This window comes from Indicator indicator, chromosome Z, assembly GCF_027791375.1.
Source record: "Indicator indicator isolate 239-I01 chromosome Z, UM_Iind_1.1, whole genome shotgun sequence".
Classification (NCBI taxonomy): domain Eukaryota; kingdom Metazoa; phylum Chordata; class Aves; order Piciformes; family Indicatoridae; genus Indicator; species Indicator indicator.
The window spans coordinates 55,453,330-55,478,321 of NC_072053.1; the positions used below are offsets into that span (position 1 = coordinate 55,453,330).

The window sequence follows — 24,992 nt, forward strand, 5'->3', positions numbered from 1 at the left end:
GGTTAGGGTTTGAGGAAGGGTGGGGTGGATGAGGAGGTATGGGGTGATTGTGTTGATGAGAGAGATAGAGGTTTGGAAGAGGGAATATTATAGAGGGTGAAGAGGTTATAAGGGAGGGTTTTTGGGTTAGGGGAGGTGAAATTTGATTAGGGTGGGGAGGAAGGGAATTGTGGGGGTTGGGTGGGTGTGGTAGAGTATGTGTTGTATTGGGGGTTTGAGGAGGTTTTTGAATTTTTTGTTATGGGGGAGGAGGTTTTTTTGGAAAGAGGGGAGTTTAATAATTTTATTTTTTTTTTTGTTGTAGGATAATGGGGGTGGATGTTGTTTTGTGATTTGATTTAAAGATGTTTGTGATTTAAGTGTTATATAAGATGAAAGTGGGAATGTATTGATTGTTTAGAGAGGAAATTTATTGGAATGATTATTTATAGTTTAGGTGAGTAATGGAATTTATTTATAATAAAAGGTCATTAAAGTCACCTAGTTCTTTCTATACAGAGAAAGCAATATTTTACAACTTTCACAGAGCTTTCTGAAAAGAGATTAATACCATTACACCTATTTTACAAATGGTGCAATTATAACATGAACAAATAATGAGTAATTAACGAGGGAACAGAAATTTGAGATTTTCTAAACAAAGTATGTTTGAACTAGCATTGAAGTTGAGGGTATGTATCAAAATCTTAAGGGAAAGAATGCTTACAAGAACAGTATCTCACTACAAGATAAAGACTAAACTCAGACTTCAATTTTTTGAACTTAACATAAGAGTTTTTCAGGGAAGGCAGAGAAACAACCTTTAGTCTTCTTTGCAGTAGCAATTTGAAACATTATTTTTCAAAGATCTGTTTAAAGTGCAGGAAAGAAACATTGATGCTTGCACATTCTGTTAAGGTAAAACAAAACTTGTCTATGTAGTTTAATTATATTCTTCAACATTTAATATGAGTCATCTCTATATGTCTGACATCTAGAAATCTCCGAATGAAGAACAGCAATATATGTTGTGTCATGTTACTGACACCTTCAGACAGAAAACCACAGTATCTGGATGCTTTACAGACTAACGATGATGCCTGAATCACAAGAAACATAACACGAACTTATCTGTAACAAGAAGATATAAAAATCTGTACTGTCTTGGCTTAGCAATAACGCAGTCTGCTAACAAATGAGCTGTCTTAAAATTTTACCTCTTGGTTTGCCCCATAAGTAAGATCAGTCAAATAATATTTTCTTTAAAAGGTCTAAATATTACATTTCCAAAAATATTTACAACCACAAATTCCCCAAGGAATAATTCATTATTCAAGTTATATTTTAAATTTTAACAAGTTGCACTATATTTTTCATATTACAACAATGGCACTGAATGCAAATGAAGAAACCCTGAGAGACCCCATCACTGTGCATAAATATCTGAGAGGAGGGTGTCAGGTGGAGGGGGCCAGACTCTTTTCAGTGGTTCACAGTGATAAGATAAGGAACAATGGGTTCAAAATTGAACATAGAAGATTTCACCTCAACATGAGGAGACACTTCTTTACAGTGAGGGTGACAGAGCACTGGAACAGGCTCCCCAGGGAGGTTGTGGAGTGTCCTTCTCTGGAGACTTGCAAAACTCACCTGGATGCATTCCTGTGCAGACTACCCTCAGTGATCCTGCTTTGGCAGGAGGGTTGGACCTTATGATCTCCTGAGGTCCCTTCCAGCCTCTGATATACTGTGAAACCCACTAATTTTTAAATGAAAAAAATAATTCTTTTTTTTCTGTTTGATGATGGAGTCAAAGTGCAAGTTTCATAGCTGCTACTCTTTACTTTTGCAATTCCACCTCTGTCCATGCTTCCTTGCTATTTTCTTTTGCTGAGGCTGGTAACAAGCCTGAGACATGCCTACAGTACTTCATGTGCCAAATATTTGAAAATCAGTCTAAGATGCTGAGAGGAAAAATAATACATTCTTACAAATGTGAAGAATTGTTCATCCAGACCAGTTTAATTTTCTTTTTCCTGAAGTATTGCTTCTCTGACTTTCACAGGAGTCACTGCAAGACCTTTACACATTGCATGGGTACAAAGATTCTTCAGGTGACCACAGTACTTTCCCCCTCAATCACATCCCATTGCAGCTAGTTCACTAGTAAGCAATCCCTATAGGATTACAAGTATGATTATTCAATGTATAGAACAATATTCTTTTACAGTTGTTACCCTTTATAAGTTTCTTTCTATGTTTCCCTTATAAGTACACCTTGTCACCTATAAAACTTTTTAAAATATTGGACTGACTTCTGAAAAACAAGTTTTACATCTAGCAGGATATAACCACAAGGCACTTCTGTGAGGGAATATAACTTTCAGAAGGCAGTTCAATATTTCTTACAACAAACTTACATAGTAATTCCTCTAAATGTGTATTCTGAATGCTAATATTTCTCTAACTGTTTTTACCAATTTGCCAAAGAAACAAAAGTAAGCTTTTTACAGCAAACGTTTTAATATTTCATTAAGCTAATATGAAATCTATAGAAAACTAATGCTAGGACTAACTACAAACATATCCTAAGAGAAATCAGTTTTAAATTACTACCTTATTAGCTGAAAGACACAATTACTGAGATTCTGAATGAAATAGCTATTTCTAAAATTGCCTACAGTCTAATATGATAGTTGTGCCTACTTGACCCCATATTCCCAGAGTTTCAAACAGCAAATTTACCAGAATCAACATTCTCTCTGCAGCTACAGAGGAAAATAGTGACTGAAACCGAGCTCCTCTGTGAAAGCATGCAAGCACTTGCAAGTTCTTCTAAGTAGCAGCTACTTTTTGTTATTATTCCTAAATCTGAATTATTCTAAGTAATACTGTCATAAATACTGAATCAGGTCTTTATTTTAGCTGAGAAGTATTAAGTTTGAAGCACTTCAAAAATACAACATAAGCAATGAATTAAATCACTTCCACTATATTACAGAAACAGTTAATGGATAATGGAGGAGGTCCCAGGTGACTGGAGACTGGTAAATGCGATGCCCCCCTACAAGAAGTACCAGAAGGACCTAGAGAACTACAAACCTGTCACTCAGACCTTGGGGAAGTTCCTGGAGCAGATTCATCTTGAGTGCAATTATCCAGCATATGCAGGGCAACCAGATGATCAGGCCCAATCAGCAGGGGTTCATGAAAGGCAGGTCCTTCTCGATGAACCTAATATCCCTCCATAACAAGGTGCCCTTGCTTAGTGGATGAGGTAAAGGCAATGAATGTTGTTTACCTGGACTTTAGTAAAGCCTTTGACATTGTCTTCCACAGCATCCTTCCTGGCTTGGATGAGTGGACACTTTGTTGGATTAAAAACTGTTTGGATGGCTGGGCTCAAAGAGTGGTCATGAATGGAATTAAATCCATTTGGTGGCCAGTCAGTAGCAGTGTTCCCCAAGGCTCAGTTTTGAGATCAGTTCTCTTTTCATATCTTCATCAATGATTTGGACAAGGGAATTGAGTGCACCCTCAGTAAGTTTGCAGATGACACTAAGCTAGGAACATTGACTTGCTTGAAGGTAGGAAAGCTCTACAGAGGAACCTAACATCCACAATCTGTGGATTGAGACCAGCTGTACGAGGTTCAACAAGGCCAAGTGCTGGGTCCTGCATTTTGGTTACAACAGCCCCATGCAACGCTACAGCCTTAGGGCAGAATGGCTGGAAAGCTGTCCAGCAGAAAAGGACCTGGGAGTGTTAAGTGGACATCCACCTGAACATGAGCCAGCAATGTGCTCAGGTGGCCAAGGCCAACAGCATCCTGGCCTACATTAGGAAGAGCACAAGCAGCAAGACCAGAGAAGTGGTTGTGTGAGGGCACACCTTGAGTACTGTGTTCAGTGTTAGGTCTCTTACCACAAAAAATATATTGAGGTGCATGTCCAGAGAAGGGCAACAAAGCTGGTGAAGGGTCTATACTGAACATCCCGTCTGAGGAGTGGCTGAGGGATTGGGGTTTATTCTGGAGAAAAGGAGTCTGTCACTTGGGACCTTACTGCTCTTTCACAGCTCCCTGAACAGAGCTTGTAGTGAGGCCCTGAACAGAGCTTGTAGTGAGGTCACTAGTAACAAGTGATAGGATGAGAGGAAATGGCCTCAAGTTGCACCAAGGGAGGTATAGATTGGATAGTAGAAGAAACCTCTTCACTTAAATTATCAAACACTGTAATAGTCTCCTCAGGGAGACAGTTGAATCCCCAGCCCTGGAAGTGTTTAAAAAACACACAAATGTGGTGCTAAAGGACATGTACCAGGGTGTTAGAGAACTGATGAACTCCATGATTGTAAATGTCTTTTCGAACCAAAATGTTCTAGGATTCTTTTGAAACTACTTCAACTACGCTACAGCAGTTGATCCTACAGATAGCTAATACTCATGCTATGCATGTGTGCTTGAAAGCATTTTATGTGCCCATTCACACAGAAAAAAGTAAACCTTATTAAAATGGTAATCTTTGTCTCTTTATTTAATTAAGGTACAGTAACATATTAATTAATTAAATGCATACAGCAGCTGTTCCTTTCTTGGAAATACATCTTAGTTAGCAGGTGCCACTGTGTGTCCTTCAGTATTGCAATCAAATGGCTCGCATAACCTGTAATTAATTAAAATCTTCTAATGCCTTGTCCCACTTTATTTCAAAATTTTGCATTCTGGAAGGAGAGATGACCTGGAGAAAGTGAAGTCCTATGAAAGAATACTCCCAAAAATACTGAAGGCTTTGTAAGCATAAAGGAAATGGTTAAAACCAGAAATTTCTCTAAAATACCTGCAGCAATTCTTTTCCTTCCCAGCTCTTGGCTAAGTAGAAAATGAAAAGTCACATCTTAAAAGACGTGAGAAACTGCATAGCTCAAACTTCTGTTTCCACTTTGCCTTTATGCTCCACTTCCAGTATCTTCAGCCACTGCCCCTCTTGCCATTCAAATCAACACTACCAACAGGCAGCCCAGTCCCTCCCCAAAGCTTATGCTGTGAGCTGCTCATGTTTCTTAGACCTCTTCCAGTCTGGTCATTCAATTGCTAACACATAGAGTAATGCTTTTCAGATTTAGCTGTATTTTAATTTAAGCAGGGATCAAAGAAGTCATAAGACCACCCAGGTTCCATGTCAATGTCTTCCAAAATCTTTTGATTAGATATTTTAAAAAATATTGGCTCATGCATGCAGGGAATTGAGAGCTTCAACAATATTAATTACTCTGCTGCCTTCCAGCACTGCAGTGCTTCTACTGTGATCTCAGAGACTAGAGCTATATCATCAGACACAGGTAGGCATTACCAACTGTGTTTTCAGAGAAAGAAATAAAGATACAGAGTGGTACCATAACTTTCCCAGATGACACCCCATGCTAGCACATTCTGGACTTTTTTTTTTTTAACCACTGGACCAGCCTTGCCCACTGTAGCAACACCCTGGCACTGCTACAATACCTTCCACTGAATTTCAAGCACAAACTATTACCCACATAAGCTTTCACTGCATATATGCATATATGTTCAGTCTTCAATAGATCAATCTGTTTTTGAAGATTGTACATATTAGCATTGCTTCTCTGCAGCATTAAAAGGCAGTTAAAACATCAGAGGAGGGGACTGTGATATAAAAAGATAAATATACTTAAACAAAAATAGATTCACCTCTGTTATCTCTCATAAGTGCCTGTTTGGTATTGGCTTACATACCAAAAGGAAAACAAAAAAAGTCTTCAAATAGTAAAAAATCCCCTTGATTTTGCAGCAACATTATGAAGGTTCACATGCAACAAGAGTAACAATTATAGCAGTACACCATGATGTTACTGAGGAAGAGATGATTAAGAGACAATGTCTATACTATGTGCCAAACATACTAGGCCATATTCTGAATTCTTTAGTCATCACTTACACAGGGAACAATCTAGAGGCACGTTTCTTCTTTGCTCCATATGTTCTACATCACTTACTCAAGACCAAACGTGTACATGAAATCATTCTCAATCACTAGCATCTTCTATCTCTTCAATGATGTCATGTCGGCCTACATCAAAACGTAATAATGAATCAAACCTCAAGATCTTTACAGCAAGTTTTGCTTCAGAGAATACAGGCAGACACCAAAACAGAATTCAATGATCTTGTTGACTATGAATAGCACCAAAGTACAGATAAACGAAAAAAATTACAACTTGGTATTTGCTTGTGGCATTCCTTCCTACAAATTAGCTCATGGTGTAAAAAAGATATAGTTAAGCTTGTCCACATGTGAAAACATGGGGACCAAGAATACGCTGAATCAATGAATGTGTGCGCATCTGTGGCAACTGAGGTAGGGTTTTTCCTCTTGTTCCAAACGTGTTCCAGCATATACTTATTTGAGTTCTCGGCCACGCTAAACAAGATTGTATTTTCAGTGTCTTTCAAGGCAGGCATTTTGGCTAACTCTTTGACTCAGGAGGTGCATTCTCTTCATCCTCGGGTTGTGTAGGCTTGCTGTTTCCTCTTAAGGTTAAAAAAGAGTATCTCAGTCCCCCTGCCATACTGAAAAAAAAAGAGAGAGAATTAATAGAGGTGTCAGAGATAACTGTTACATATATAATTTTATAGGTATATACCTTTCCTTTCCAAGGATTAAAGAAAGCCAGATAGCATAAATTAGGAATGCCTCAGAGCTATGGAAGCCATCTGAGAAACTAGGCCCAGGTAGACATATACCAGTTATCACCCACTCCAGCTGATTGACACAAACAGATGTAACACTTCATCCAAGTACAAAAATGTAACAACTGACAAGTTATAACTCATACTCAACAGGCACAAGTCATTCAATGTTCTCACTTCCTACACCGCTTGGCTTTTACTTGGAAGCCTTACAGCTCAGAACTGCTGCTGATAAAAAACAGGAACAAACTCAATCCCACACAGTAAAATTGCAGGCATGTTTCCATGGTTAAGATCCTACCACAGTAAGATTCAGAATCTAAAAACAGACACGAAAAGATATAACTAAATGTAATGAACTTTGTATCTTGAGGCAGTGCTTCCTCAGGCTAGTAGTTTCAAAACCACATCACTTAAGTGGGCCAAATCAAGCAAAGCATAAAACTATCAGCTGGTACAAATAAAGACTATTCAAGTTCCACTCACCAAATATTTAGCCCTATGAAGTTCAATATGGAGAATATGTAATCTCCACCAATCAACATTCCAATGTAGGCAATGGATATATTCTGAAAGGAAACGAAATCCATGCATTTATTGTAGTAATTTTTTTACCTCCAAAAATATGAATGATAAAAACTAAATTACTTTTCTAAGGAAATAGCTATACTTTGTTGCTGGCCACTCTAAAATCAGCATTTAAATTAGTTTCACATCAGGTTTATAGGAAATGTAACAGTGAAATAAAGTAATAAAAATCATAATATTTTCTAAATGCATGCAATGCACTGAGAGTGAGATTCTGGGGGAAAATTTAAAAAAAAAAAAAGGAAAATAAAAAATCAGCTATTTGCTATTAGGCAAAATGGAAGCTATGACTAACTTCTGAAAAGAGAATTTTTAATCTTTGGAAGGGTCCCATTCTTAAAAGCAGGTTTTAGGTTCTCAGGCATGGAAAGTATGCTTTAAAAGTTATATTAAAAGCACTGTATTATTGATTTAATAGGGTTATCTCCTTACTTTGCCAACTGAATGTGCGTCAAAAGCACTTGGCTCCAGTTCAAGGCAGAGACAATTTAAGATTCTGCCTCTCACCTCACCCCCATTAAGTTTTGGGAAAATTGTCCCCTATAGACAGAAAGAAAGATATAGAACTGTGTGATCGTTTTACCAACATTGTGTTGACTTCCACTGTTTTAGCAGCTAGCCTAACAATGACATAATTTCTACCAGTGTCTACTGAGTAATGCTGCATCATGAAGTACTTCTCAGCTTTAAAGCTGTTTAAAACGTCTCAAAGACATAGAATCAGTGTTGCTCTATCTTAATGGTTCAATGTGGACACATAAAAGTTAAAGAACATTTTCAAGGCCGCAGAATGAAAGCTATTAAGATTAATCTTGCCAGTTTTCAAAAAAAAAAAAAAAAAAAACAAACAGTCCACACAGATAGAATACAAGTTCTCACTCAGAGGTTTAAACAGTTAACCATAAAGCAATATGCTCTCTACTATGGCTTAGCCACTATTCTCTAAGAATGCCCTGCTACAGAAATTAGTTCAGCCTTGTAGGAAAAGCAAATATTTTTTTTGTAGGAAAAATAAAAATACTCACATTGCTTTCTAGAGTATAACTAAGCTTCAATGGAATAGGACAAAGTGCTGTGAGCTTGTTTGGCATGACCAGTGTCTCAGTATTAGGCCTTATTTTGAATTTCCAGCTCAAAGCATGGTCAGGATCACTGCTGAATCAATGCTCTTCCCTGTCTATGTGAGCATTCTCATCTTGCTCTTCTGCTCTGTAACTCACCTTGATGGCACCAATGACTGTCGTTGTGAGGGCAGAATTGTAATGACTGCATAGGACAGTAGAGTACATCAAGAGAAACCTAAATAAAGGGGGGGAAAATTATAAATTCCACCCAGAGAGCAGTTCAGCAACATTTTGAAAAGTTCAGAATTTTCTGGATCAGTATTTTGCTGGGATCTTCAATCCCACTAGTTTCAAACTCTGAAAAAATATTCTGGGGATGTTTTATGTTAATGATGTGCACACATAGAGGACTCAAAATACATGTTAGAATGTGCTGCTTGAGCTCTAGTGGAGTCACCCCTGCTCTCTGTGCTTCTTAAATGTCAGTATTTGAGGTTAGTTTGACCCCAGGATCCAACTCAACTTTCTAGTCTTCCTTTTACTCTGCAGTTTGAACAGAAACAATTCATTACTTTTGAATTCTTCATACTTTTTCAGGTACTTCAAAGAACAAACGTACTGAAAACAGTTCCTATACTAAAGGGCTTACATTCTGTTAGCTTCAAAAAATCAGTAGGGATGGACAGCAAATAGATACTGAGTACCAAAAGTAAAAAACTAAATGTCATGTTGTTGACCACTGTATTACAAGGCCAAGACTACAGACGGTACTGAAACAGCTATTTACATTAGTGGAAATAACTAAAAGAAAGAAGCCTAATGAGAAAATTTCTTTTATTTTACATCTGAGATTTGCAGTTTGAAACACTGTCATTAGAACACCTTACTTGACTGCCCTATGTCCTTACCCCAAGAAGCAGGAAAGAATAAATTGAAAGACAAATAAAAAATCTGTCCAGTGCTGAAAACGCGTTGCCTATTAAAGAAAAGAAAAAAAGAGAATGATGTGCTATATAATCAACTGTAAACACATAAAAAGGTAGTTAGTATGAAAACGTGCAAAATCACAAAATACATTTGATACATATTGTCAGTATGAAACATCTATATTATTAATGGAAACAGTTTGATGCATTTAACTTCAGAGACAATAGGATGATAGCACCCATGATACCTAGATACCTAGATGCACTCTTGTAACACGTTTAGTACTACAGGTCTAAAACTGCACACTGTAAGCAATTAATACAAATGCAATACACAGAATTTCTGGGTTTATATTTATTGATACAGATACCAACGCTGTGATCAACATTATATAATAGTGTTAAGACAAAGAGAAAAAAAAACAAATAAATACTCTCCTTGAAGCATATTTCATGCCATAGTTCTAAGTTCTAAGCTTTAAGCTCTAGCTTGTACTTTTGAGAAGTACATTAAATAACCATTACTAAGGCATCTCATCAATTATGATCAATGAAATCATCACTTTGAAATCTGCTCCTTACTGATGTGTGGCAAGCAAACACACAGCACCACACAACACTAAAACATGTCAGAGATTCTTTTCCATCTCTAGTAATTCCAGGAAATGTCTCATTTTCATTTGCTTAAAGTCACCTGTACCAGTATAAAACCCAGCAAAGACAGGATGTTAGTCCATGCCAAGCTGTGACTTGCTGAACCTCCACCACGTGCAGTAATGGAGGGATACTTGGGCACCTCTGACAGGATTGTCAACAACCTTGTCAACAACATTGTCAACAGGAGTGTGCAACAACCAACTGCACAGTACAGAGAGCTACTCTGGGGGTTCCTTTCTCTTCCATCACATCATGCTTTCCTGTCCTACTCAAGCCATCTGGAGAAGTGAGTAACTGGGACACTCACAAACTGCAAACACAACAGCTACCATTCCAGAGCTAGCTAGAGGAGCAGATGCAATCTTCCTGTCACATAGACACAGTACTGCCACTAGATGTCTGTGACGGACAAGTGCAAAAAGCAGTACCAGGGTAAAAGCAAGTCATTTCTGTGGCCTGAAAATCCACTAAATACAAGTGTTATCTTCAGTGACTTGTCAGCTTTTAATCGGTATTTTTCCATTTTCTCCTTTTTTCCTGTGATTTAATCCCTGTACATCACACTGACTCTAGTTATCCACATAATTTATTAGGACTTCCAGTATTTAAAAGACCAAGCTAATGTGTATGCACTATGGACACTGTGCATTTCTGGGATATTCATTTCTTTTATTCACATAACTGAGCACTGATCTGCCATTGGAATGTGCTGCCCAGGGAGGTGGTGGAGTCACTGTCCCTGGAGGTGTTCAAAAAAGGATTGGACGTGGCACTCAAAGCCATGGTTTAGTTAGTCATGAGGTGCTGGGTGATAGGTTGGATTTGATGATCTCTGAGGTCTTTTCCAACCTTGTTGATTCTAGGATTCTGTGATTCTATGATTTCATTGTTTGTGTCAAATCAATGTGTGGGCACAACACACTCTTTTGTTTTTCCCATGGAGTAAACCTAGCAACAAGGTCCAGTAGTCCCAAGATGCATCCAGACTTGTATGCTAGGAAGGCAGTTGAAACCTCACAGGCCTACAAACTTGATCCTCATTGCGTCTGCCAAGAAGAGCATCATCAGCTGCATTTTCTAAATCAGCACAGGGTCAGGCTGGCCTAACATCACAAGAGATTTCACACTCAGAGCAGATCTAAATCCATCATTTTCAGGCAGTGATTTTTCCACTTAAAGCAGACTTCCAAGAATGCAGTGACACATTCATGTGAGTCCAGGATACAATGACATAGAACGAAGGACACTGGAATGACTTATGACATACCCAAACTCTGTAACAATTTCCAGTGGCAAATCTCAAACATTTCCAAAAAGGAATGCCAGTGTCTAGCCTCATTGTACTGGTAAGAAAATGGCAACTCAGTAAGTTTGTGAGGGAGCAAGAAAAGCACAAACCTCCTGGTCTGATACTTCACATGCCAGGGTATACTGCCCATGTTATACTATATTACAGCAAGCTATGGAGAGTCATGCTGTTATTCTAAAAAAATGTGATATGTAGGTTACTAAACTAGACTGAGACAAAACAGGTATCTGTTCTGTGCATCACAATGACAGAAGGACTGGAAATTATCTGGTTATTTGCAATCTCATTTTAGAGCACATGGCAAATCACACAGTGGAGCTGGATTCCTAACAAATTACTTTAGCTGAGAATCCCCAATTCTACATAGATCTTAAACAAAGATTCGTGTAAGGGCTATCACATACACTAAGTTTCTCCTTAGAGTAAATAATCACAAGTTCCTACTTGTGAAGGGCAACTCCAAGTCACACATTTCAAATACTAGTCACTAAGAGGGAGACAGGATTACCTCTAAAAAGGAACAAAAAAACTGCCCACCTCTGAACTGAAAAAACAGAACCAAACAATCATCAGTCCGGGATATATAGTATCGCTCCTTACCTGCTGAAAGTCTCCAGTAGAAAAGCTAATAATAACTGTTGGTACCACCATGAAACAAGCATTATAGAAAAGGACACCATATTTTCCCAATTCCTGTGCAAAATGAAACAGCATTTGGAATTACAAGACTTTAGAGAGCAAATTACTAAGTATTACTCTAGCAATCCTTCTGATACTATTGTCAAAGGGCAGACAACAGAATACATTCCAAAATACAAGCTTGCAATCATTAGATCCAGTGTATAGAACTGAGCTGACTTTCCACTTCAATCACTATGCCTGTATGCTCAACAGAGTATTACTTATCTGCTATTCTTGAACAGTTTCTATACAATACCAGCTAGTCAAAAACTTCCCCAGGCATTGGTCCAGAGCACCTTTCTCTTAGGCTCCATGTAAGTCTCTGCCTGGTCAAGGAACTTCCTATTCTATCTACCACAAATCAGCTACAAAAGCACAGGCCAGGGTGGCTCTCTGGGACCAGCATAACAGGAAAATTAATGAAATCTTACTCCTAGATGGCACATCTGTAATCACTGGTACCTGATGTAACTTGAGTCACCTGAGGGATGCCCTATATCTTGTTATTTGACTTACTTAACACAAAGGCAGAAAATTATGGGAATGAAAAGCAATTTTCCCTTCCTCCAGATTCAGCTATGCTACTTAGCAAATCTCTCAATTTTATCTCTTGCTTTGAAATGCAGTCCTGTATTTTGCAGAAAACTGTGAGGCCATCAAGTGCTTCTTCTATAAAGAAAAATACAGTGTGACTTCTGATATTATTAAAAGATGTCTATTTCCACTGTCCAGAGTGAATCACAAAAGGCAGTGATAAAAGTTCTATCCAGCATCTCCAAGACTAATCTTTGCTATGTTTTCACAACACTTCATTTGAAGAGCAGCCTGCTTAATGTTTATATAATGTACAGTGTATCAAGGTATCACCTAATTCTCTGGCATACCTGGATTTGATATAACTTGCTTTTAGATAGCCAAAAATTATATTACTTCTAGTAGTTACTGACTCAAAACGAACAGGTTGCTGCTCCTACCCACAAGTTTACTTTATGTACACCTCACTCAAAGTGTGTTCCTAGCCAAAAAGTAATCTTCCATAGATATATGTATCAAGTTTACAGGTAAACAATTTGCTTTTGGTTTGGATTTATTTTTTTTTTTAGCCAAAAGCAATGTTTTAAAGCCACTACACATTCTACCTAAAAGACTTTAGAGAAAATAAAACACACTTCATCTCAGCCTGGTCTGAGGTACTAACAAAAAGGCTTTTCCTAGGCTGCTGTGTTAAGGATGCATATAACAGCTGAAATACGAAAGCAAATGGAACTATTTATTAGTTTGTAACTGTATGTTCATAAAGTCATATAATAAGTAACTCACCATATTGTCATAACATTACCTTCAAACTAATCACCCTACAGTTACCTTTGGATCAATTTTCTGCTTCGTGTAAACTCCATTAGCCGCTGTGAAGATATCATTTAGCAGTACAAAGGTGTAGCCTTCCAGATTAAAAGACAGATCAGACCTGGAAAAGAATTGTTATATAGTAAATAAGCAAACAGTATAGAGTGCTTTGCTGTGTCTTGTCTACCTATAAAAATACCATAAATGAGGAAATGCAAATCCTGAGAACTGCTGCAAGTCACAAGTTTTGCTTTCAGCCTTCTTTGTAAGTCAGAGTACTTTACATTTCTCCAGTCACAGGACCATGACAAATGAGTAGAAAGTTCCCAGTACTCAGTGCAGAAGTGTCAGGAAATGTTCAGTTTTCATTCTATGAAAAATTCCATCTGTCTGAACCCTAACAACCTCTCCAATTATTACTGAGAATATTTATCTATTTCTTTTCACACAAAAGCCAGATAGTGAATGAAGTCTGATTACTTGCTTTTTATAGTCAGACTAGACATATTGTCATCCCTTCTGTTTTGACTAGTTACTTCAGGGATGTAAGGTAATTACTTTAATAGGATGTGGGTCTATCTGACTCGCATCTCACGGAAGTTGTTTACCTTTGTGTATAGCAAAGCCAAGAAACAAAAACTAATGTTACATTTCCAGTTAAGTAAAGGAATATTCAAACAGAAAGAAACACAGGAGACTAGCACTTTGTGAATTAATCTCACATTTGAGCTTGTTCCAAGTGACTGAAAAAATAGACATTGTCTAACTCAAAAGAATATTTGACAAAAATCAGTCTTTCTATCCGGAACAAGAATATATTTTTGTATTATTATTAAAATGTATTGATACTATGAAATAAATGCAGCATTCCCACACAGTTTTAACTTGCTTCATTTATGTTCCTGCAAACACAGAAAACCTGGGGGTGGGCAGTGCGCAGGGGGAAAGAAGGACCCATATACTTCCAGCTGGAGTTAAATTTTTACCTTTGTATTCCTGCACCTCCCAATGATGTCAGTAGAGAGATTTTCCAAACCAGATCAATCCAGAGTAACTTAGACTTAGGTTTACTTGACAAGGAAAAGAAATCCTCCTATTGTCCCTCCTCTCAGAACATAACTTTGCATAATAAATTAAAACCTTACCCAGCTGCTATGAAAGCTCCAAGAATGATGGCAAACACACTGACTACAATACTCAGTGGATATCGTTTCCTGTAGACAAAAATTAGATAGTTTACATTTTCCTTATTTGAGGAGGAGATTAAATGGTTGTCTGCCTGAAAAGTTTCAAAATAATTAGTAATCGTAGAACATTTATCAAGAGGGCACAGCCTTGATAACGTTACAGAAGCATGTGACTGACGATGTGCCAGGCTTTCAGACACTGGCCCTGAAAATGGAGACTGAAAAAGCATTGGAGTACTCTGCTACTAGATAACCACAAAAGTAAAGACTAAATGTTTAAAGTAACAGTTCTGGAACAAAATGTAATTCACTCTGTACTGGTATTCATAATGGTCATATTTCGGTGTCTTCCAGTAACCCAGCAAAGTCACTACACATCTCTTACACAGTTTTTCTTACCACCTTTCTTGGGGAAGATGCTGTAGAGCACACTACCTGGGCTATTTTTCAAACAGATACTTACTTTGAAGTCAAAGTGAAAACTTGTACTTGAAGGAGAAAACACAGAAGCTTATGATATTCTTCACTGCATCAGCACTGACACAGAGTAGGGAAAAGCACATTGTAAAACCATTATGCTTCTTACACCTGTATTATTTTAAAATGTCTTATTTTTACACCATGCTGCCATGTACCTTACAGATATTCCCCTAGTCTCCCAGGCTAGCCCTGAACTCTGATCTGGCATGCAAGAAGAGATCCATCAAAACAAAACATACAATGCTCTTGGAGAAATCCTCTATGTCAGAGGAGCACAGCTGTAGACCACCATCCCAACCACAAGGCTGTATGCAGTCTCTAGATACATTAAGCTTTGATCATATTGAGTCAGCAGTAACAACCCAAATCTTGATTGCTTTTCAAATCTCGGGATAAACCAGAATAGACTATCAGGAGTCCTTTCATTTTCAGCCCAAAAGAAATACATTGCAGCAGTGTGTATGAACATAGCATTCTGCAATTAAACTTCCCTTAGGTTAAGATATTGCTTGCATTCACACACCACATTGCTGTAGTCCATCTGAGAACTGATGACAATTTCTCTGACTCACAGTTTCCTCACTTACTTGTGGGAATCCTCAGGCCAACAGGAGAAGCCCAAAAGCTCTTTTTTCCCTGAGAGAATTTTGCAGCTGGAACAGAATTCTGGATCATCTCCAATTATGAATCACACTGATTAACTGCTGCTTCAGCCAATAGGCGCTAACAGTCTACTTCAGGGCACCCTTATGTTGCCCAAGTTCAGCTTCAACAAGCTGCTTTTGCTCTTGTGACTTCGCCTCAATCAAGAACAAGCCATCTAGATAGAACTACGACGGTGACAAAGTTTGACTTTCATATTCCTGTATTCATATTCCTGACCTGACTTTCAGGTCAATACACCTAAAACTTCTTAATTTGTCATTAAAATTAATGGAAGTATCTATAATTAAGGAGTTTTCTGATCTAATGACACACTGGTAGGTACCATTTTGCTCCATTAAGCCAGTATGTTTCTAGATTTGACTTAGAAAGCTACTCTCCATAAGCAGACTGCCACACTATCATCACTGTTTGGAGACATAAAGATCTTTTTGAAGCAGTTTGCAGCTTAAGGGCCTTCAATACAAGACAAAACCATAACTGCATAAAGTGTCTGAGCTCTGCTTACGCAATTCCTATGTAAATGAGAGCAAGCTGAAATATTTTTCCTGCATTCATTAAAATGCTTGTATCTATGTCTTTCAAAAAACGCTACATAAATCCACTTTCTTTACTTTTCTCTGTCACTGAAAAGCACTCATGCAATACTCTGATGAGGTGTTACAAGTAATCTATTTGATATAATCTAAAATAAAGTTACGTTAAATGAAAAATAAAATAAAATAAAAGGATCACCCAAGTATGATGATTTCCAGCAGTAAAGTAAGTGGAATGGTAAACTTCCTGAGCACTGTAAACATCGGCAAACTGTCAAAAAAAAGGTTTTTTTAAATAAGTACAATCCAAGCATAGTGTCAAATTACAGTATTTCTATGTCTAATTCTTATCTAATTTTACTAATCAGAAGATGAAACTCTTAGTCCAGCACTAAGCAACCAAAACAAATTCCTAGTCACTTAGCATATAAAAAAATGTCAGCCTGACACTAGAGGCAGATTAGATAACCAAAATATTGAAAAATAACAAGATTTGCCAGTCACTGGATACCTTCTAAAAGGTCCCTCTGCATCCGTGAATATAAACCCCACTTTCACCTAGTACATGCCCTATGAAATAATTCTTTCTGTAGAATTCAAGGGCAGGGTACACATAAATGACATGCAATATAGCCATCTCTGAAAATGTTTAACAGAAATAAAATACAAAGCAATCATGCTTAGTAAACAAGCCGTAGTTTGAAGGAAATAAAATAGGCCTACAAGAAAAAAGAAAGAAGAAGAAAAAAAAAAAAAAACAACAGAGAAAGTACAAGAAACATGAAAGGTGGGACTAACTGCAAGTACCAAACAAACAGATGCACAAAGTAATGCAGTTGGAAACCATGATTAATTTGAGAAAATACTTGTGCCTGAGATCTAACAAATCTAAAGCATAGTCATATGGACCAATCAATCCTCTGTTTAAGGTAACTATTAGCAACTGTGTTAATAAATTACATAAATCCTAACACAGAATTTAATCACTTTACAACAGACATTTAGAAGTTAAGCATAGGATCATCTACACCTCAATCCAAACAAGGTGGAAAATTCCATCATGTAAAGCAATGTCATACAGTGTAACAGCAATGTCATACAGTGTAACACAACACTATGTAACAAAATGCTAAGGGTAAAAACACTGCAGCCATTCTTACTTATCTGTTCCAAAACTAGTTATGAACAGTAAATCTAAAAGAGGTATGTCAGCCACAGGAGAAGATGGTGAATTTATGTTTAAAATAATCTACTGAACTTTTTACTTTAAAATTACAGTTAGGGAAATGGGAAAGAAGCCACACACAAAATTTCTACAGTGATGAAACTTCCATGTCCACAATGGCTGAAGAGCTGCTGAGGACAGTACTGTCAAAGTCCTTACATCTGCCTGAACAGTCACTTCAGAAAAACCAAATGTGTACAACAAAAAGTTGCATAATTAAGCACCTAAATGTTGCTAGTTCTACTAATTCTATAAATAAATTATATATATATAAAATGTAAACAAATTAGAAGTAATACATTTTGTCTCATGACACCTGTCTCAAAGTTATGAAACACTGAAAACCCGCAAAATTCTCTGCTGTGGTTAAGTTTACTACAAGTACTCAACTGCCTCTAACAACACGAAACCACAGGAATGGTAGCACTGTATCCTCCAGGCTTGGTACAGCCACCATGCTTCTGGTCATCCAAACTGCTACAGCATGTCCTCATGTTACATACCTTACACCATTTTAGCACTAGCATGGAAGCAGCTTTCACAAATCTATGTTTACAGGCACACAGGAGGCAGCAAGACCTTCAGCAAGGACCTCACAACCCACTTTGGAGCTAAGCAGGGCTAGGCCACTGCCAACACCACACTACTACACTGTATTTTCCATCTCTTGGTGATCCCTAAATATCCCACACTGACATCATGGTACAAAACTTTCCCTTATTCAAACTTCCCCTTCATTGAAAGCCATCTTTCTTACAGCGTTCAAACTCTTTGGTTAGGACACCCAGGAAAAGCTGATGAGAAGGAAAAGTTGGAGCACTTTCATCATCACAGAGCAGTATTCTGATTTTCTGTCAGTACAGGCCTGGCTAAGCCCCCTTAAAAGAAGCATACAAACTGTAAATGATTCAAACATTTGCGTAAGAATTTCATAGCAGTATCAGGGGTTTAAACAGACAGAGATCATATGCATTGAAGACCCTATTCAATACACTGCTTTAGTGTTTAGCTTTTACTCCTATGAAAGGGTAAAATCCAAAGAGTCTACTTAAAACTTCCATTTACTGTACCTGAGTTTGCTGGTACTTGATAATCCACTTATGTGGTTTCCAACATAAATCAGAGGCAGAGGAAACAACTGTGATAAAATTAAAAGCAAAACTCAGATTATTATGTTCTGCAGCACCTGATAGACTTTGTAACTGCAATACCAGATATACTTCCAGCAAGAAAGAGGAGGAATTTCTCAGGGAAAAAAAAAAGTAACTATGCTGCAAATTGATACATAGCTCTTGTTCACATGAATATTCACAACCACAGCTTCACTGACTCAATTATGACAGCAGCAATCCACCTCTAATGAGAGTCATATTCCATTTAGTGTGAATATTAATCCATTTTATTTTAACTACTCTAACTCTCAGATTATTACCTATTCTAACATTTGAATTTCAATTATAAAGTAATATTTACTGATAGTAGCTGAACAAGCAAAAGAGCAGCTAGAATAAAAGAATGAATAAATTAAGTATGCTGTGCTTCTCTAGGTACTCCACATATATTAGTAGGCCTGGAAGATAAACCATTTTAGATCTACCCAATAAATTATGCTATGTGAGGCATCAGAAGAGAAAGACAACTATTTAGGGGTAAATTAAACTTTACCTTTTCCAGCTTCTACAATAATGAGACTGACTTGCACAGAAACATATGGGCCCTAGCACAATACAGAGAAACTGAACTTCATAGCTTTAAGAAAACATACAAGAAGTCAGGGATCTGTACAAAATACCCAGCTGCAGCTCAGAGCTGTTGATTCTCCTACTACAGAAAAGTTGGCAGAAGATTAAAGCAAATCACAGTAATCAATGAGGACAATGGTCATGTGCATATCTAGTTACATTCACTATCAATAGAGACAAGCTGAAATGGCAGAAAGACAAAATAGATCTTCTACCCTAATGTGTAATAGTTGTACCTATACATGCTTCCAGGAGACATTGTGCTTGGTGAAGGCTATACCCTCTCAAAGTATTTTGTGCTGTAAAAGGTAGACTACATTTTATCTGTGTTAAAAATTCTCTGTTTCTTTTACATCAAAGAGGAGAGAAGTGCAGTAGAGGTTAACTACAGCTAACTAAAGTTAACTCTCAAGTGAAAGTAAGTGGGACTTACTTTTTCCCTTACAACATACAATTACTTTTCCCTTTAAAACACACATTTACTTTTCCCTTCATCAGGACTATAAAGTAAACAGGAGTATAAGTAGCAACAAATATTCGGCCTCGCAAAAATTTGAAGGATTTTTGTAATGCATTATCTCTTCTGCAGATTTTCTTTAAGGGGAAAAAAAAAGTTTATTTCATTTATAGGATTAAAACAAAGCTAACATTACATTGTTTTTCCTCTAAAATTCATTTATTGTAAAGACAAAAATAAAACACCCAACACAACATCAGAGATCAGTGAAACAATTACTTTTAAAAGGTCAAGAAATCCAAAGCTAAAACGAGCACTTAGCAACTTTAAAACATGCGCTGAAAGCACTGAAGACATAAACCAATCCGGGAGTAAAAAGCAGTGATCATCTTCGTGTCAATGAAAGCAAAAAGTTGTCAAAAGGATAAAGAGTCATCAAAAGATGCTTTAAAAAGTCAAGAAATCAACAATGAGCTAAGCAGCTGATTCACTGTGAACAGTCAAATTGAGCACTACAAACAATCTGCAAGTCCTGGATGCTGGAGTGCTGAAGACTCGCAGCATACCCAGGAAAATCTTCCAAAAGTTAGGGTATTAGTAGTTTAAAAGCTGAAGCAACCGTAGAAAGGGAATAGAGGGACAGGGGAAGGTAGAAGGAAGAAACTCGAGTTCTCAACAAATTGTTTATACACAAAACTCCAAAGTACCCCCTGGGAAATCATCCTCTTTCATATTTTGTAAAAGAATTGTCCATTTCATAATCAGTGCTATCGGCATTCCTACAAGAATTTTACATGCAGAAATGCCAGTGATTTCAATGTGGATTATGAATAAACATCATTTACCAGTAGCTGTGTGACATTCATAGTAAACTTACACGTATACACAAGAAGATATTGGTGAAGATACTGAAGATAACTGTAAAGTTATGATGTCTGAACCCTGCAACAGAGCTAGAAGCTAACTCTCTCTGCATCTCTGACTAAATACTAATACTCTGTAACAAAGCATAAACACACAGGCTTTGCATTGATATGCAAAGCTCCAGCAGCATTGCACAAGGATGCAAGCGTCTACAAGGATCACTGCTGTAGCCATTTCAGATCCTAGATCCCAATCTCAGATAATAAAACATCCTCTTTCCTGCCACATACTCTTTCCTGCCTCTTTAGACTGTACACACCTAAGGTCTGTACAATGCAGCTAGCCTTTCCCTCTTCATGCTGGGATCAAAGTTCTTTCTTAAACACAGAGCATCCATTGATCCCACAGAGCTCCCACAGATCCCACAGGGAGAAGTACACATCCAGAAAAATACCTGAGGAACTAAAAAAGATCATCCTATCCCATGTACCACATAACAAGATGGCACTGGATTTCTCTGCAGACAAAGGGCCAGAATACTGCAGTGAAATTAAAATTATCAAATCCAATATTAAATTAATCAAACATACAAATAATCACATTTGACAAACAAATGTAAAATTTTTCATGTTCTTCCTTTTTATATTTTGTCTCCATAGAAAGAACAACACTGTAAGAGGTAACAGTTTCTTATTAATATCAAGCCTACATAATCCTTACCTTCACAGGTATACTTTTGTCAAAATCAGGGAAGTGAACAATCTTATTTAATTTTGACACATACAAGATAAATATAGTGGCTGCCATCTAAACAAAAAGAAAAAACAAGTCATGCAAAAGCAAAATTGAGATGCATTAATAAAATAATTGCTCCAAAGATAAAAATCTTTACATGCATTTAACAAATAGCATTTGTAGTAATGGTAATCAAATTTTAAAAGGAAACAAAGGAAAAAGAAAAGAATAATGGTTGGACTCAATGATCTGAAAGGTCTTTTCCAACTGAAAGAATTCTGTGATCACATATTTCAACAACACAGTATGCAATTAATAAACTAGAATAAATTTACTCTTACTAATGTTGCCAGCTTTTTATTTAAAAGTACAATATAGGCATACGCTTTACTAGCTTGAGAAAATCAGTGGCACTCTGTGAAAAAATGCATGCTGAGAAGGAGCTGAGAAATTAAAACAGGATGTGATCCCAGAACAATCATATTATTTTCACACAGTGTGTTGTTTAATCTGCAAAATCACTCCTATAGCATTTTCAGTAATGTCAATGAATAGCCTCTGTCTTGCATTACATGAGGAAAAAACAATAATGATACTGACAGAATGAATGAGAATACATGAGCAATTTTCATCCTACAGTTTATGCTGGTCCCCAGGGAGGAAAATGTATGTTAAATTTGTCCTTATACGAAAACATAGTAATTGACTATCTAGAGGATGAGGTGGAGTCATGTTCTGCAGACTAAAGCATTACATCATATTATATGCACTTTATAAAGTGTACAGGGAAATCTGGAAAAGGTCAATAGAAAATGAAAATGCCATTGAGTCTAAGGTTCTGCAAAGAAACAAAGCCCTATCATTGCCCTTAAAGTGAACTATTGCCATATTTTCTAGTCTCTGGCTTTCACTGAAACATGGTGTGTGTGTGGTTCTTGGGTAGTCTGGATGTGTGAAACTCTTTCCTTCTCTCACACAGCAAAGAATTTCCAAGACATTTGACTCTCTTCAGCACCAACCAGCAGAGATGGCAGACTTGCAGCAGACTATATTCAACTCTATATTCAACTCTTTCTCACTACTCCTTAGCTGCAAAGGTGACAACTATCATTTGCTTCAAGACTCCATCATTCCAGACATCCCTCTGCAGAACTACACAATCTTCTTTATGGACAACATACACAAACATTTGAACTTTGGTTTTACTATTTCACATTTACTATCTATTAACAAGAAAAATAATGAAAAAAAAATTCTGTTGCCATAATGCAAATAAGGCAATCAAAACCGTGTGGCAGTCCTACTAGGAAATTGCTGGGAAAGAAGGGATAAGAAAATACTTGGTTTGTCTACAAATAGGAGCACTATTTCTGCACATAATCTACAACTGCTTGAGGACTCTCACAAGATCTATGCTCTTGCTGAACAAGTACTGAATTTTTAAAGTCAGACCTCTTAATTACTGAACTCTACAAGGGGAAACAAAAAGCATTTCCAGTCCTTTACATGACTTTTCTCAGGCAATGGTTTTAACTGCAACTTCCTCGATTTTATTGTAACAAATCACTCTTCCTTACAGTGTATCTTCTAGATCAGAAGATGAATAGTGCAGTGTTACAGAGATTTCCTCTCCTAAAATGTATCTCTATACTAACATTAGTTTAACTTTGCAAACAATTAGTATCTTTAGTATGCTTTACTTGTGAACATACCTGTCCAATTCCAAGAAAGATTGGTGATGGAAAGCTGAAAAGCATGAACAAATATTTAATACTAAAAAGATTAAAGGGGGGGAGGGGGGGGGCGGGGGGGGGGGGGAAGAAAAGAAAAGGAAAAAAAGTGGGGGCAGGGAATAAAAAAACAGAAAGGGAAAGATGTTGACCTTGAGCACCAAAGTCAGCCACAGAGTATGTGGATGACTGATCACGTAGCTTTAGCTTAAAGTATGGATACTTTAATGTTAAGTAAGCAGAAACTTTAGCTGGACATCTGAAGAGCTTTTGTGCCTCCATTTTTACCCCCTAAATCTAGATCAAGCTAAAACCAATAAAGGTGTGGCAGCAACTTCTAATCCTCTGCATGCATATTAAAATACAAGCAAAGAAGTTATTTACAATGGATGGCTGCTTTATACTATAATCAGCAGTGTCTGGAGCTTCTCTGCCCAAAAGCCTTAGATGTCAAGGAGCTCTGTGTCTCAGCTCCTGCAGCCTCCCACTAGTCACTCAACACTGCTGCCTGCACTGTCAGAGATGGTCACACACACATCTGCATCCAGTGAATCTAAATAAAATGCCTTTCATTCCCTGTGCACAACTGTACTAACAAATACCTATGGAAGGTCCACATTCTTGAAACGCTTTGTCATTTTCCATTACCAAGGTTCCTTTGAGGTTGTGGCTGTAGAAACAGCTATACTTTCTTGGTGTGCTGAAAAACCCACATGTCAAATGAGCACCACTGGGATAAGAACTAGCATTAGGAAAATAAATAAACGCTCTGAAATGCAGCAGGAAAGCAATAAGGACACTGGAGTCGTAACATCAATATAGGGTGAGGAGCAGCCAGGAGCAAAACGGATTCTGGGAAACAAAGGTATTGGCGGAGAAGAAGGGGGGGGAAAAAGAAAAAAAAAAAAAGAAACATGATTTCTAGTTATAAGCATGTGACATCTAACCTCTGTTTTGGTTTGTACTTACCATACCATGAAAATATGGGGATTTCACTCACCTGTACTACACAGATTTCTCCAAACATTTTTGGTGTGCAGAGCCCGAAAGATTCCCAGAAATGTTTAAGCTTTATACAAAATTCAGGCTTACTGATAAGCATGCTATTCTTGATTTCACAGATGCACTATGTCTGGGATGGATAGGCAACTGCTGATCGTATGATGGAAACAAACCCAAAACCTCAACTTGTCTCATGTGTCATTTCTGGGAGATGATATATATACAATTTTTGTGTTCAAATACAACTGAATATTAGAAAATAACGCTAAGGGGTTTTTTTCCTTTTGTTGTTTTTTTTCCTTTACTGTTTTCAGTGCATAATGAGCTAAACCAGCAAAACCTGAACAAACCTTTTGAATAAAGAATATAATTAGAAAACTACACATACTAGACAACTTGACTTCGTATAGGATTGCCCACGAAGTCAAAAACGTAGTTTTTCAGTGTTTCTACCCTTAAAGACATTTTCTGAGGTTCAGTTTTTGGTCTTGGCTACCTCAGTAAAGAAAGGTGCTCCCAGGAATGTGACATGATTATTTGGTGAGACTGTTTGTCAGGAACACTGCTTCCCTGAAGGGTCTGCGCTGGTGTGGCCAGCAAAACACCAGCCTCCACGCTGGGAATAACGAAAGGCCTTCAAAGAAAAGACTGGCATGCTTGCAAAATACGCTTGCCAAGCACTCTGCTATTACGTGGTGCAGCAACGGGGACTGAAATTGGAGAAAGTGACCCGAGTCTCAGCACATTCCCCAACATCTCCGGTGCTAAAGCTCACATTAATTGCCTCTGTACCCAAAATGCAAGAACATTACTGTTACGGTAACAATAATGAAAACAATGGCCCAACGTCCCACTCCGCTTCAGGAGCAAGGTACAACCTGCCTTCGCGGGGTAACAGCCGCCCGCGGGATGACCAGGCCTCGGCTTCAGGCGCGGCCCTGCTCCAGCCGCCGGCCCTCACCTGTAGGCGCTGAGCAGGGCCTTGTTGACCAGCACGATGAGGAAGGAGCACGTCCCGTAGAAGACGGCTGAGAGCACTTTAGGCAGCGACGAGGGCACGGCAGCACCCGCCTCCTCCGCGGCCTGCCCAGCGCTCATGGCGGCGACGAGC

The 24,992-nt window shown here is 37.8% G+C and overlaps 1 protein-coding gene across 1 annotated transcript; it reads right to left on the reverse strand.

The window, feature by feature from the left end:
- Positions 1 to 6,462: 6,462 nt before the first annotated feature.
- Positions 6,463 to 24,979, reverse strand: SLC35D2 (solute carrier family 35 member D2). Its single transcript, XM_054397498.1, has 12 exons — positions 24,843 to 24,979; positions 22,862 to 22,895; positions 21,135 to 21,221; positions 18,422 to 18,489; positions 16,326 to 16,397; positions 14,406 to 14,474; positions 13,279 to 13,381; positions 11,833 to 11,925; positions 9,249 to 9,316; positions 8,497 to 8,575; positions 7,175 to 7,257; positions 6,463 to 6,568 (listed from the first exon to the last, which is right to left on the reverse strand). The coding sequence occupies exons 1-12, from the start codon at positions 24,977 to 24,979 to the stop codon at positions 6,466 to 6,468; spliced, it is 996 nt and encodes a 331-aa protein (XP_054253473.1). The 3' UTR covers positions 6,463 to 6,465.
- Positions 24,980 to 24,992: the final 13 nt, after the last annotated feature.